Here is a 15,700-nt window from a genome sequence, read left to right as displayed (position 1 = left end):
AGATGCTGAGGATTTTGGTGTTTGGATTCTTTAATGGCTGTTTAGATAGATTTGAATGATTTTCCTTGTACACAGTTCTTTTTCTGCGTTGGAAGGAAACACCAGTGGATCAAAACTTGTGTTTCAGATACACTGCGCTTAGTAACTGCCCCTACGAATATATCATGATCTCAGTTGTAAAATAGGTTGCATTGTTCTTCCTCTGTCTATATCGAATGCAGTTTGGAGCCTCCCTGTGCCAAAGGCCTCTTGCCAGCTTGGGTATGGTTGAGAGTTGTCTTTCCTCTGGTTAATAGGGTCTTGTTTACCAGATTAGGAAGTTGATTCTATCAAGAACAGTACTTCCAAATGGAGGCAAGAGGCTTAAGCTTCAGGAAAGGATGAGCTACTGCTGTGTTGCACATAGTGAGCAGTACTACATGCAGGAGAACAAGGGATGCGGTCTGAAAGTAGCTGAAATCTGATGTGATTGTTCTTAACTTTCTACTAGAATCATTCAGTTTATCAGTATAGAAAGCATTTAATCTGTGTAGGTTGGTGGGCTGATCTCCTGATGTGGGTTACTGGGTACAGAGACTCCTCTGACAAGTAATGCTGAAAAAAATATGACTATGGTTTTGTGAATGACTACTGTTAATCATTTGTCTTCTTATTCTTACGAGATGGGACTGTGTGAAAGGGAAGCAGTCAAGCACAAGACTCTCCCTGTATTAAAGTCCTTAACTTAAATCCTATGAGTTGTTTGAAACCATTCCCATTGAGGTCTGTGGCAAAGCTTTTCTTTCGTCATGTCAGGATTAGGCCTAAACCTGGCACCCATTTTGACAGGAGAAATCTGAGAACGTATTATTTCTTTTCCTAAATATCAAGTCTTAAAAGGAGATGAGTTGGGGGGAGGGTTGTGTATGGCTCACCCTGAACTGAACTTTTTTCTGCAGGAAGTTGCTTTTCTTCAAGGCCAAAGATAAATAGTGAAATGCTAGAAATTTCCTAAGACCTGCCTTTCAGCTGTCTAATCATATTCTTTGCAGAGGTGCTTAAGACTCTCTGCTGTGTGCAGTGTTGCTTTAAATTGTCAGTTTGCTCAGTAACCTTTTTTACACTGATTCTTAACATGATAAAAGGCGGTCACTACTGAAACTAGGAGCACATCATTTTAGGCTTGATCCGAGTTGTCTGGACATGGAGTGCCGTGCCACAGGACACACCATGCTGAAGATAAATGTAGCTGGATAGAAGGCAGTCTGGATAGTTCCATCACAAACAATTTTTGTATTTACCCTTGATAGGATGCACATAATGAAACCTCATGATGTTTCAGGGCAGCAGCTTTTCCTGTGGGATTCAGTGTATACCACTAAAACTAGATGTGTTATGGGAGAAGTTATTTTACTTTTGTCTTGATAATTTACATGCCTGGTAATCTGATCAGAGAGATCTTAAATTAAAAAGGCTAGAGAGAGGCTGTGAGCAGAAATAACTTCAGCTTCCCCCTTTTCTTTCATTTGCTGTCACTGCTGTCAGGTCCTTACCCAAGTTAATTCTCTTCAGCTGCATTCCTCTGCAAGTAGCAAGTCCTTTGGCTGTAAAATTAAAATAGAGGAGGAGAAAGGCAGCAATGTCTGAATTATTTTATAAAGTCATCTTGATCTTATCTCCAGCTCTTTCCGCCCAAACCCACCAAACTCTTTACTGAGCTGAGTGCCTATAAATAGAACAGCTGCTCTCGTGCAGAGATGGGCAGCTCTGAACCAGAGGCTTGTTTTCTCTGAGCAGTGCATGCATGCGAGAGCTTGCTTCTCACTGGTCTTTCATGTCTGAGTTATGTAGCTGTGAGGTTTTCTATAGATAGAGGCCGGCAAATGACATAAACTGCTGCTTAGGGAGGGGCAAGGTGACCTCTGGGATCGTTGCCTTTTGGTTAATTAAAAAAAAAAGAGGGTTCTGTTTTAAAAGAGGAATGGAGGAATGTACGTCTTGTGCAGAGGTGAGTGAGCCCTGCTGAGGTGCGGGGAGCTGAGCAGGGCAGGTGGGAGCAGTGGGAGCTGAGGAAAGCAGAGGTATCTTTCTGCTGTGAGTTACTGTTCTGGTGGGCTGAGCAGGAGTTTGAGCGGCCAGAGTGCTTTTGGCTGAGCCTGGGGAATGAGAAGCTCTGGCTGACCCCAGTTTAAGCATATCTGAATAGGCAGAGCTCTGAAACCTCCTGCAAGTTATTTTTTTATTAGACTCCTGACTGATGATATATTTGGGCATTGCATCCTGGGAGTCTTCCCCAGGATTTTTAGTTCCTCTTGGACTTCAGGTCAGGGCTTCGCAGAATTCAGTGGCTACTTTTCCCTGTCTCATTTCTAAACTTTATGTGCTTTTGTTCAAGAATGTTCTGTCTTAATCTGGAAAATCTCTTGCTACTGTTCCATTTTCTTCCCTTCAGAAAGAACTGCAGAAATGTATGATTTCTTTAGCATGGTGATTTAGATGCTGTTGCTTTGCATTTCGCTTTGATACTCAGGTGCTGGAGGATAAAGTAACTCATCAGAAAGACATACACACACATGCATATTCCAGCAGGACTCCACAGAGTTAGTAGTGCTGTTTGTTCTACTTGGCAGATGGGAGATGGGTACACACAGAGTGAAAATAGCTTTATTGGGGTCTTGCAAAAAGTCCAAGGCAGAGTAGGAACCTGAATGCAGATAGTTTGTGGTTGCAGATGATTGCCTTCAGCTCAGGCCTCGCCTTCAGGGTCATTTCCCCAAGGGATACTGTTGGGTCAGTCTTTGAACTCAATTTTCCTTTACACTGAAGCTTCAGATTAAGATCATGGCCGAGTTTCATATTCTTTGCATGACACCAGCTCTAAGTTAGTTTAACATCCTCTTTCTTGGTATTGCTATATAGTGTGTTTGACTTGTGGACCCAAGAGCCTCTCCCAGATGACATATAGCATCTTAAGAGTGTATTCTTACTGCTCTGTCCCTGCTGTGACTTGTGGAAGATGTGTGCCAAGATGTATTTCAGAGTTCTGGGGAGCTGATGCGGGAGATGGCCATTTTTTGATATGAGCTTAGTCTTTGATCACGCATTTTCATTATCTCTTTTCATTTTGTTGGAAATACTGTGGAGTTTGATGGTTCCTGGTTGAACCACGCACACTGAGCTGGTGTTTGCCTGAGCACTGACAGGTGCTCCTGCCAAGTGTGCGGGTGGCTTTGTGAAACAGAACACTGGGAAATGGTGAGATTTGGTGTTCGCTAGCCTCAGAGCTGGCCAGGTCCCAGGCTCCCAAGGTAGATGAAGCTTCTTTTGGAGGAGATAGGGGAGCTGTCACCCTTATCTCTTTCCCAGCACAGTGGAGGAAGGTAAATAGTGGCTCCTATGGCTGGCAGCTCTCTTTCGAATGCAGAGGTATGCGGGAGCCCACTCCTTCCCAGCTGATTTGTGAGCAGGGGCATCACCATGGTGGTCCGGGCCCTATGGTCTCTCAGGCCAGTTTGAGGACAGCTCAGTGGAGCGAGAGAGAAGCACGTATTGTCAGACGGATGTTTCTTCTTGGAGTCAGCATTTTTTTCCAAGTGCTTTTTGAGGAAACTTTGAGCTTGGCAAAGGCCAGTGTGTGTGTGGAAAGTATTAAAATCTGCAGCTGTTTCAGAAAGGAAAGACCCACATTAGAAATATATATAGCATTTTTAAAGCAAGCTTAGTGCCCTGGAAAGGATTTCTAAAATGAACTAAACCCTGTGGATCAGTGAGAGTATTTATTTTGTGCTCCTGGCACACCTGGCTCACTGCCTGGCAATGTGCATTTAGCACTGTGTTTGTGAATTGATACTCATCAGTGACCTGACTGTTACAAATCTGAGCTCCGCTGAGACCTCTGGTACGTTAAAGCTGTGTAATTTTCCTGGCATCAAGATACAGAATAACCTGTCTTACAAGATTGTTGGACCATTTGTTTCTTGTGTTTTAACTGTGTATTTATCGCATTGGGCTCTCTCAGCAAGAAGTGGGCTCCTGGGAGCTGTTTCTTGGGGAGAAAAGTAGGTTTCTTGTGGTTCTGAGGCATGACTTAACACCTTTTGCAGTTCCTAGGCAATACCCTCAGTTAGTAATTTGGGGCTGAACCCTCAGCTCGGACTTTTGTCTTTCTAAGCTGCAGTTCTTGAGATTATTTTCATGCAGCTATTCCAGCAAAGGAATCTATTTGACAAAGTAGAATGAAGTGCATGTGGATGAGATATATACCCCTAGGTATGCGTAGTATGTGAGCAAGCGTATGGGACTGTGTATGCTGGTATGTCAATCTAGTTATAAAGCAGTTAAAGGGAAAAAAAAGAGGCAGTGTGCGTAGACAGTTTTGGCGCTGCAGCCCTGGGAAATGGCAGCCAGCCAGAGAGTGCTGAGGCTGGGCCAAGATTATCTGAAGAATACCAAATGCTGAAGTTGGATATAGCTCCTTCTTCACACTACTTTCACTCTGCCTTGTGGGCCTGCAGCTTGCCAGCTCTGTGCCAGGTAGATGCTGATAATTTTGCAAGACAGAACTGGAGATAGGGACAGATATACTGTGGTGTGTATGTGCGTGTAATCAAATGCCTCTTAAATGAAAGGCACAATTACCCACAACTGAAATCTGACCACAGCAAGTTTAACTGTTGCACTCCCTTAGTCCTTGTTAGACTTTGAAATGCTCATTCAGTCATGAGTTCTTTATCTCTTTTGGTGTTAACACTGGAGATGAAGATAAAACTGCACCCGATGTGGGTTGTGCACTGTATGGTTTGATCTTAAATTTGCTCACTTTTGTTAGTGAATTTGTTAAGCACTTCCAGCAGAGGGCACTAAGATTATTGATCTCAAGATTCAGTCTTCTTTGGTATCGGTATGGAGTGGGAGAGCATAAAAGATGCCTGTCAGTAAAATACGTGCTTCACTCTTCTCCTCTCCTTGTTTTGTAGACTATCATAAAAGAGGGGATGCTGATGAAACAGACCAGCTCCTTCCAGCGCTGGAAGAGACGATATTTTAAGCTGCGAGGACGAACACTCTACTATGCAAAAACTGCTAAGGTAAGGTCTTGACAATACACGAATCCAAGGGAAGAAAGTTAGTTGTGGGAGCTTTGGAGGCAGATGGGTGTCTGTGAGAAGGCAGCCCTCAATAGGTGAAAGACCTCTGCTGTTTAAGCACGTATCTTCAGGTTTTGTAGTTAGTAGAAGATTCCTGTGTCTTGCCTCATTCTTAGAATCTTCGGGTTTTGAATAAAGCATCATGTGGACATGTGATACTGATCTTCTGATCTTCCAATCTCCCCCCTCCCCAGTACATTTTAGTAGGTGTCGTGGTTTAAACACAGTCAGGTAATTCGTTCGCTCACTTCCCCCCCCTTTCTTGCCCTCCCCCTGCTCTCGGAGGGACAGAGAGGAGAATCGAAAAGAATGCAACTCCCACGGGTTGAGATAAGAACAGTTTAGTAACTAAGGTATAACACAAATCACTACTGCTACCACCAATGATAATAATGATAAAGGAAATAACAAGGGAAGAGAATACAACACCTCAGCCCCAGCCGACCGATAACTCGCCCCCCCTCAGCCCGACCAAGCACCGACCGATACCTCCTCCAACCCTGCAGTCTCCCCAGCCCTTCCGGCTAACTCCCAGTTACATCCTGGGCATGACGTGCTGTGGTATGGAATACCTCTTTGGTCAGTTTGGGTCAGGTGTCCTGTCTCTGCTTCCTCCTGGCTTCCCCTCCTCCCTGGCAGAGCATGAGGCTCACAAAGTCCTTGGCCAAACCAAAACATCGCTATCAGCTCTGTTCCCAAGCTAAAAGTCAAAACACTGCACTGCACCAGCTACCAAGAAGGAGAAAAAATGACTGCTACTGCTGAACCCAGGACAGTAGGGAATGGGTTCTCAATCAATGGAAGCTGACAAAGAAAGGGAAAAATGTGAATGAAAAAAGTTCTTGATATAAATATGTCTCTTTTCACAAGAACAAACCCTACTTTTTAAAAAAAATCTTTAATAAAAATAAAGTTGTCATGTTCACTGCCTGAAGACAGGCAAGTGCAAGCCCCAGTGTATGGAACTAGATGTCCAAGTCCTTCATGTTGTTGGTGCTGGGTTTTTCCTTCAAATCACATAAGGTTCTGATGGAGTCTGCTAGGCAGACGTACAAGCATGTCCCTTTAAGTGTGCTGCTTCTACACTGGATTCAGTAATTCATTGGGGTTTTGAATTTTTTCTTTCCAGTCCATTATTTTTGATGAGGTGGATCTGACAGATGCCAGTGTGGCAGAATCCAGCACTAAGAATGTCAACAACAGCTTCACGGTAGGCTTTTTTGCATTGTTTTCCATTCTTGCATCTTTCCACCACATCTCTTCTCTTCTGCAGAGCTTAAAAACATCTTAACAGTCTTTGCAGCATCTTTCACTGGGAAAAGCTACTTGTTTTCCTCATAACATCATAATTCATCTCCATGCATGTGGGAAATACCATGGGTTACTACATATAGTGCTAGAACTTTGCATTCAGGTATTTTCATCCAACAGGAGGATTTGGTACAAGCCATTTATGCAGTGGGACAGAAAAATTTGTTCTGCTGAGGGAATTGGGGGTGATATTGATGTTTATGCTGGAGATCTTGCTCAAGGAATTTAGTTTTCCCTTCAGGCCTTAAAATATGTAAACTTCTTTCTCTGACTTTATTTGTGTGTGGCAGTACGTGTGTTTTATATGCATACTATATATAGTAGCAAAGCAAAAGGAGGAACAAAAGTCATATAACTGTGGAATTGGTTTAGAATACTTGTTAGATGTGAAATATGTTTGGAAATGTCATGGTGTCGCTTCGTAATTTTCTCCAGGCTTAGTAACTGGGACAAAAAATGTGTTGCTGAGGTGCAGGTGTTCCACAATCTCCATTTTGGGGGAAATGCCTGGTGTGCAGAAAAAAGCTTTTAACAGCCGTGCAGGGTGAGTGTCAAGCAGCAGCATGAGCTTCAGAACTGGCTAACGGCAGTAACCTCCATGTAGCCTCTGAAGAGGTCAAAAGGGAGGGTGTGGAGAAAGGAAGCAGCAAAGTGAAGGGGGGAGCAGTCCAGGTAGAGGGAGGAGGCTGATACTGTAGGTTGGTGACTTGCAGGTGGTGACCAAGGCTGAGCAAGTGTGCCTAGAGTTAATGCTTTAAACATCTGGCAAAGGATGTTTCTGTTACGTAGCTGTAGCTTTTTGCTTTGCAGTACCTTTGCAAAGCAGCTATGATGCCCACCCTATGTCCAAATGAAATCCCAGCACTTACTTAAAGTTTGAAAACATTTTCTGCATCCGTAATTGGACAAGTAAGAGACACATTTTGGTCTCATAGTGAGTAGAATAAGGTGTCAGTGTGTGTGCACAGAGAGAAGGATTCTGCAGTGATTTCAATAGGGGATTACATTTTCAAGAATTTGAAGTTATTTACCTGGAAATAAAGCTTTTTTTTCTTGGGTTTTGCTTCAGTTTTCCCGTATACAAACAAAGACTGAATTTTCAGGTTACTTTTTTGCTTATTTTTATAGCTGGGAGAGATCTAATCTCTGTCAGGCATACTGTGTAGGGACAGGAGGAAATGGTGTGTTTGCACTCTGATTGCCCCATCTGAGTCCAACAATGAAGAGTTATTTCCATGATTATGGTATCAGGCTCTGCCTTCCCTAGAGTGTAAAAAGTATAGGATTACTTTGATGCTCAAGTAGCAGAGTTTGCACTGTCTCCAGCTGATCACTATGTAATGGGGTTCAGGTAAACTTAATTAAAACATCTCTTAATTTCTATCAACTCTTTCTACCATGACTTGTAGAGAGGTTTGACTGTGGTTTACCCTAAGCTATACAATTACTTAGAAAATCAGAGGGTTGCCTTGTCTTGCTGCTGTTTGGTCTGCCACATCACTGCCATCAGTGCTTTGGATTCCTTGCAGTCTTGCAATTTCCTCTCTGTTTTCTTTGAGAGCACTCTGTTTTCCCCTGTATCCCTCCAGCTTGGTTATTTTCTAAATTCAGTGTTCTCTGATGCTTTTAATGTTTTTTATCTGTTTCAAATCAGTGGGACTTACTGAGCTTTTATCCTAAACCAAAAACTTCCAACATTTAGTGTTGTATAGCAGAGAAAGTTATTCTGGAGTTTTAGGTGTTCTGGTTTTCTTTTTGTTTCTGTGTTTTCTTCAATGGAGACTGGTGGGTTTGGATTTATGAAAGAGTGGTTGCTTTCTGAGGAAACTCATCCTCTATCCAGGCATCAGTACTGCTTAATGTATAGATTCCGAAGGTCAGGTTGCATTAATGACACTTCTGAAGTACTAACAGAAGAGGTGGAAAGCAAACACTAGATAAACCACTCAAGAGGAGCAGTGTGGATCCAACACAAAGAGATAATAAGGGTGACCAGTCAGAGGAGAAACTGATGAACAGTACATGGAGAGGCAACACCTTGAGAGAAGAAAACCAGAGCATGGAGCCAACAAAGGTTATATCACATAAACAGAGGAATAAAGGTTAAAAATCCAGCTGTCAGTAAGCCTTTTACATAGGACATAAGTCTTGACAGCTGATTTGTTTGCTGTTAGCAGACAGCAGAGGAAGAAGAGCGAGTATTACAACACAGACCTCTTTCTCTAAAAAGAAAAGTGTGTAATACAGGTTCCACTGTTGTTTACTTAGTTGATCTTGCATAGATTTCTTCAGTAAGTGTATCCTGTTTGGGGACAGTTTTCAGGACTGCTACCCAGAGTTAATGGATATGTGACTATAGAATGGGCTGGGAGTATGTGACTAGGGACATCTTTGAGCTTAGGATGTCATACAGCTCTGTCCCCTGAGAGGTGTAAGGAAAAGCTTTATGTTTAGCTATTGTTCCTTTAATTCAGGTCAGGCAGAGTAGCTGCAGAGTTATTTAGCAGGAAGCCTCTGGGGACAAATCAGATAGGAGTCCCATGTCAGGCTCTCTTCTCTCAGGACGACTGTAGGTGTAATATTTGCTGCTTCTGTCACGTCTGCCACTGGTGTCCTTCTAAGTCATCTGTCTAGAAGGTAAATTATTTTGGGATGTCTGGGCTGTAAGTAGCTGGTTCTTTATATGTATGGCCCTTAGTACCTGGTGCATAGATGTCTCACCAGTGGATTTTCCCAGGACTGCTGTCTTTCACAACACCTTAGAGAGGATCTGCTGGGGTACAAACTCAGCCATCACAGAATCACAAAATTGTGAGTGTTGGAAGAGACTTCTGGAGATCATCCAGTCCAACCCCCTGCCAAGGCAGGGTCACATTGAGCATGCTACACAGGGACGTGCCCAGGCGGGTTTTGAATGACTCCACTCTGGTGAGCCCAGGGAGACTCCACGACTCCCTGGACAGCCTGGTCCAGTGCTCTGCTACTCTCAACATAAGTAAGTTCTTCCTCATTTTGAGGTGATCTCCTTGTGATTTAGTTTATGGCCACTGTTCCTCATCCTGTCGCTGAGCACCACTGAGAAGAGTCTGGCACCATCCTCTTGGTACCTGCCTTTGAGATATTATATGCATTAATGATAACTATGTTGTCCTGGTACTTTAGACCCATTTATTTCAAAGATAGTGATCAGCTTTTAGCCTGGATTCTTGCCATTGATGTGTGCCTACATTTGTACTCGTTATGAGAGAGCAGCAGCGTTGGATGGGTGAGGTCAAAGCCTGACCCTGACTTCTGAGCAGAGCTTTCCCAGCCACACCCTGTGATTTCTGAAAAGCGGAGGATTTGGGATCACACTGGGTGCCCTGGGTCTTCCCAAAGAGACTTCAGCTGTTTTCATGAGCAATTTTTTCTTGGACAGTGCAATTTTGCAGTAACTTGATTTGTGGATGTGCTCACCTAATGCGTTAGCCTGCAGTTGCTTTAGGAGCTTTAAAACAAAATGCATGATGAGGATGAGTTCTATGCTTGAACCTACAATAGTTTTTGATCCAGATCATTCCAGGAAGCCTGGGATTTGGGGATACAAAATGACTTCTTTACTTGTATTATGGACCTGAATTATCCAGCATTCCCATTCTAACCTGTGAAGCCTGTGAGGTTTGGGGAGCACCAGTGGTTCTAACTGTTGCTCAGGCCAACACTTTGCCATCACAGCTGTCCCCTCAAGAGTCTGTGAAAGGACTTTGGGTCATTTCCTTAGGCCCAGTTTTGTAAATATTTGTGTGTGGAGCAAATTCTTACTCCTCAGGTTGTTGGTGTGTTGCCTGAAGATCTGCCTTTTTCTAGAAGGTGCCAACTGAATTAAGCCTGCTGCCTTCAGTGCAATTGGCACAGCTGAAGGAGTGATCGGTTCATTGACCCTTTCCTGCCTTGTGCAGGATTTGTGTAAAGCCAAGGGGGGGGAAAGCCCCTCAAATATCTCCAAAACCCTAACTAAAAAACACCTGTCATCAAGAGGAGAGGGCCAAGGAAGGACGTTAGATCTTTCCAGGTACATATTTTGCGTATCAGTATGATTCTCATATGTTCCAGTTATTGCTAGCAAATGGTGATGTGGTGGTGTGGACTTTTGCCCTCATAATTCACATAACTTGAATTGCAACATTCACTTCCCATCCCATTTTATTTTGAGCTTTGAAATCCCATAGGAGGAAGCTCCTCTCTGTGAAGGGACATGTGTAGTTTAATCTTTCTGATGCTTTAGTGGAAGTGAAGCTCAGTCAGGAGCTGTGCTGCTGACCCCTCCTCCCTAGTTAAAGGCTCTTCACTGGAAGAGGTGGTGCCTGAACTCCTCAGCTCCTGTAAACCCTTTTTTGTTGTGAAGTACCTCTCAGCTCAGCCGCAGACAGGAAACAGAATATTATTACAGTCAGTGCCTGCCTCTCCACTGCCGTCAGAAGGAAACTTATCCCAGCTCCTCCTTAAGCAGACAGCTAATCAGCTTGTGGCAAGTGGAACATAGCTCAGGAAGGCTGACCACAAGAGGAGACTAATCCTATTAATCGAATGTCAAGCAATCTGTTCAGGTTCCTTTCTTTTCTGAGGGAGTAGGCTGCTCTGGACACTAGATTAGAGGAAGATTGAACATGAAAGGTAAGAGCAGGAGTCCCAAGTTTTCTGGACTGAGCATTGAGAACCATGGCACCTGTGGCAGCATACCAGATCATCAGGAGCTCAGGTTCTTTGGAATAAGTTTGCTACAAGCTCTTAGTGGTCAGGTGTTTGCACAGTGTCTCCTGTGTGGATTTATGTAGCTAAGTTCTGCAGCGCAAGGGTAGAGGGAAATGTGTCTGCAGTGCTGTTGAAAATGCTGCACCCATCAGTTAAGAAAAACTGTTTATTAACTGATGATTCATCCTCATCAGTGGCACGGGAGAGAGGAAGTACTGAGATTAGAGTAATACCTCTCTTCCAGAGCACTTGTCTGTCTGGAGGCAACCCTGGTTGTGGTAGGTTGAGGAACACGGATTTTCTGGTGCTCCTGAATGAGAGCGTGCTGTCATCTCTGAGAAGCAGTATGGATGTCATTCTTCAGCTGTATCGAAGCCTGAGGTGTGCTACATTTTTTTTGTTATTACAGTGTTGTTACTTAGTGACTTTATTCAGTGGCAGAAATGCCAGTTTCTGTCTTGTGAAGCTTTATTGTGACTGAACTCCTTCAGACTGTAGATTTCTACTGTGTATTGTCCTAGAACTTGTTGGTGCTGTGGAGAAATAGGATGAATCTTCCTTTGGGGATAATTAACCTTTCCTAAAAGTACAGGGCAAAGAGCTTGAACTTCAACAGAAGATGGAAGTGCTGAGGATGCTTCCTGATGGGGATGTTGATGTCTGCAGATGCATTTCACAATGAAACGAAAGTGCCTTTGCCTCTTCTGTGATTTTGTGTCAAGTTGAATTTTTCGTATTAGTGCTTTTAAGTGAGAAGATCAGTGCTTTTTAGCAGAGAATGCACTGAGAATGCATACTCTGAAGAGTATGGTTTTGAGAGAGTGAATATCACTGCTGAAGCTACATGTTAGGCAGAAAGTCTTCTGCTTGAGTGTAGTGCAAGAGCTGTGTGCCTGTGAGGCACTGTTGAAATGAGAACCCAGATCAGAGGTTATTGTGCTGGTTTGAAATAGAAGCTTCAGGAAAGAGCATGTGACTTAGTTTTATGAGGAGAATGAATATAAGAACTTCTGTAACAAGCTGTTTGGAGAAAGTCAGACTTGGACTTCGAGCTTGGGCTGATAGAGATCAGGGAAATCTGCATGGTTTGACACTTGCACAGATTCCCCAAACTGCCCTGTGTGGCCTCAGCCTGTCAAAAAAAAAATGGGCTTGAATGCATGCAGCAAGGAGTCACTGGGCTTCCCAGGGAGGGAGAGGATCTTCCTCTGCTGCTTCCTCAGCATGAGGGTGAGGGACCCAGATGGAAGATAGCTTTCAGAAGTGGGCAAAAAGACTTGCTGTCTGGGGACATAGTTACACAGGGGAGTCATCAAGTGTCCTGATTCCTCACCTTGCTCCTTTGCACACAGTCACGGGTTGCCTTATTGAGGTTTGGAGAAGGGAACGATTGGAAAAGAGGGATTTGATAAAGGGATGGTTCTTTCCTCCTCCTTTTTAAACTCTCTTCTCTAAATTGGACAAAATTAGTGTGTGCATTGGAAAAGTCAGACTTTGCTGGAGGTTGTTGTCTCTTCCACACCCATGTGTGTACACATTCAGGAATTGTACACTCTCTGCTAGTGCTCTTACCCTGTTTATATTGGCAGCTGTCAGAATTTCCTTTATAAGCAAGTGAAAATACAAGTAGAGCCATGAATTACCGTGTCCAGAAGCACTCTGCTGTTTTTCCCTCCCTCCCTTCATTAAGTGCAGTTCGGTCCTCATTTCCTGTCAGAACCACTGCAGTTTCAAAATAGTTTGCTATTTTAGTAGTTTGAAATCCAGACTCAGTGCAGCCTTTTCTGCTTGAGAAAAGGCCCTTTGGTAAACAGACCATTCTGAGTCACTGTTAGTCAGTGAAAATAGTCATTTAAAATTCTTTCATGTCAAGGATTTTTAGGACTCTTAATCCAGCCTGCTGCAGGAGATGGTCATTAGGCTGCTTGCACAAAAGAAGGAAAAATGTGGAGAAAAAAACATGGAAGCGAGGGTAAACATGGAAGAAGAGAGTCTGGAAGAAGTTGCTGTGGGTGGAGCGATCTGGCGGTTGCTACTGTACATTACAGAATGACCCCAAAATATGCTGGGAGTTTTTGAGAAAGATGAGGCTACTGTAAGAGAAAGAGATCAAACTGAGCTTTATGTGTGTTACTGTTAGGGTAGATAGAGAGCTGGAAAGTGAAGGTGACTGTTTGTGAAGACCTTTTGTTTCCCTGGAGGGAAATTTACTGCTTTGAAATCAGTGTCTGTTACTGCCCTTGTGCCTGAACACTAGCAGCCTTTGTTTGATGATCTGTTTGCTCTTTGTAAGCTCCCTGCTGTGTTGGTGTTTTATCTACCTTCCTGGGCAAGCCTGAGGATTTTGGCATCTTCTCACCCTTCCAGGTGAGGACACAAAGGCAGCACAACCTGTGGTAAACAGGTAACTTGAGAACATGATGGGTTTAGTTTTACATGGGAGCTGCTCTAGAAGGAAAAGACTTTCTATGCATAGCTCCCTACTTCTGGTGCCTCTGATGGTTTCACTGCTGCAGTGTGCGGAACAAGATTTGTCTTTGCCTGATGATCCAGTGTGGAAAGCCCCTGGGTTCATCAACCTGTTGAAAGCTATTAATTTCCTTTTATGCTAGCTACCAGCCTCTTTTCAACACAACTGAGTTGGGGGGGCTGTGAAGAGCTATTACTAACAATAAGCTGTCAGTAACAGGTCACTTTCCTACCGTGGACAAGGTCTTTTATTGCTCAGTCCTGTGATTTATTAGCTGCTAGCCTTGACATGTATGAGCCCACTGAGACAGCAGCTCTACCACTGGGGAGCACTGACCTGCCCCTCTGTTCTTCATGGTTTTGCTTCTGTTTGAGTGACTAGGAAGGTTTCTCAGAAATATCCTTTACCTTCCCAAATGCACTGCCCTCTGAACAGGGTAGTTCTGTTTGGGAACTTTGGAAAACAGATGAAGGGATGAGTGTGTGAACCTGCTGCATGAAGTAGAGGGTGAGTGGATAAGGGAGCCTTGATAAGATACTCTGGCACTTGGAATGCCCATTTGGTGCTGCTCCATCCATGTAGATCTCTAGTGATTAATATGCATGAATTACCAGGATTGTCTGCTAACAGTGGCAAAGACCATGCATGTTCTAGGTTTTGACTTCTGTTAAGTGGTTAGAAAGTCCCAAAATCCTCTCCTTCCTCTGTGCTCCTCTTACCAATTGCCAAGAACAGGAATTTGCCTTGTTTAGGAACAGAGTTTCCAGAAGCATGTAGGAATGTGACCCTGGTATGAGAGATGATAATTTTCCCAGGGAACGCTCTGTCTGGTCTGCTTTCCTGCTGCAGCACTAGGGAAGATAGGGACTGGGAGAAAGCACAGATGGAGGGTCAGCATGAGTTGAACTTGATCTGTGGGTACAGCAAAGTGGCAGTAAGTGCCAGTGCTCAGGTATGTGCTTGTAATGTGTAGCCCCATGGTAGATGAGGTACATATTGCAATACGAATGAACCTAATAATGTAAAAATGGTCCTAAAGAGACCACACCATATGCTATACTTATTTTTCTATACAAATGAGCTGTCCTGAATTTTACAGGTTGAAAATTAAGGTAAAACAGCCACGTGGAAGTTGGTGATAAAATACCTGGTGTAGTGTAAGCAGAGATTTAGGCACATAGGCCTTTGAGGAAAATCTTGTTATTGCTATAAAAAAGGGCAGAATTTGGCTCAGCAGTAAGAACATTAACAGTATGTTTTATTTGGTAAAATGTGAGTTTCATAGAATAGTTACAGTTGGAAAGGACCTTAAGATCATCAAGTTCCAACCCCCCTGCCCTGGACAGGGACACCTCACACTAAACCATATCACCCAAGACCTCGTCCAACGTGGTCTTGAACACTGCCAGGATTGGAGCATTCACACCGTCCCTGGGCAACCTATTCCAGTGCCTCACCACCCTAACAGGAAAGAATTTCCTCTTTATATCCAATCTAAACTTCCCCTGTTCAAGTTTCAACCCGTTACCCCTTGTCCTATCACTACAGTCCCTAATGAAGAGTCCCTCCCCAGCATCCCTATAGGCCCCTTCAGATACTGGAAGGCTGCTATGAGGTCTCCACGCAGCCTTCTCTTCTCCAGGCTGAACAGCCTCAACTTTCTCAGCCTATAGATGAAAGGTGGTCATTGTAGCAGGAAATAAAGATCTGGCACTATAAAAATAAATATAAAGCAGGTGCATTTCTTCAGTGTCATATGAAGAGCTTCTTTTTCCTTTCCCCTTCCAGGTAGCATCAAGGTTCTGAGGAAGGACAATCGATGCAGTTCTAGAGAGCTCTAACTGACTTCTGCAGTGAGTTAACAGAACTAAATTTCTTAGCAAAACGGGTGAAAGCTGAATTGCAAATCAGAAGGGGGGTGTTGTCTGTGGAGGAAAGCAAGCCTTGGTCCCCATGTGTCTAAGTCTTGATGCTTGTAATATTTCTCTCTTCCAAACTATAAAGACTTACTAAAATCATGCCACTTGTTGTCTAAGGCTTTCATGGCCTGATGCTCAATTCC

The 15,700-nt window shown here is 43.6% G+C and overlaps 1 protein-coding gene across 7 annotated transcripts in view; it reads left to right on the top strand.

The window, feature by feature from the left end:
- Positions 1–15,700, top strand: part of DGKD (diacylglycerol kinase delta) — a 65,236-nt gene that overhangs the window by 10,647 nt on the left and 38,889 nt on the right. For 4 of the 7 annotated variants that reach the window (XR_008974898.1, XR_008974899.1, XM_057429266.1 and 1 more), the window contains exons 2-3: positions 4,956–5,066; positions 6,256–6,336. Coding sequence is in view for 3 of the 7 variants with exons in the window: in XM_057429266.1 (XP_057285249.1) it covers positions 4,956–5,066; positions 6,256–6,336 (192 nt within the window). In the remaining 4 variants the exon portion in view is untranslated. Of the gene's footprint in view, positions 1–1,968; positions 1,988–4,955; positions 5,067–6,255; positions 6,337–10,848; positions 11,091–11,422; positions 11,550–15,700 lie in introns of those variants that run through there. The other 3 variants (XM_057429267.1, XM_057429270.1, XM_057429271.1) reach the window with 3 other exon arrangements.

This window comes from Pezoporus wallicus, unplaced genomic scaffold (assembly GCF_028554395.1).
Source record: "Pezoporus wallicus isolate ANWC-B61680 ecotype Strahan unplaced genomic scaffold, APGP_CSIRO_Pwel_v1 contig_593, whole genome shotgun sequence".
NCBI classification, from domain to species: domain Eukaryota; kingdom Metazoa; phylum Chordata; class Aves; order Psittaciformes; family Psittacidae; genus Pezoporus; species Pezoporus wallicus.
The sequence above is the reverse complement of the archived record's forward strand: the minus strand, read 5'-3'. Positions and strand labels throughout refer to the sequence as shown.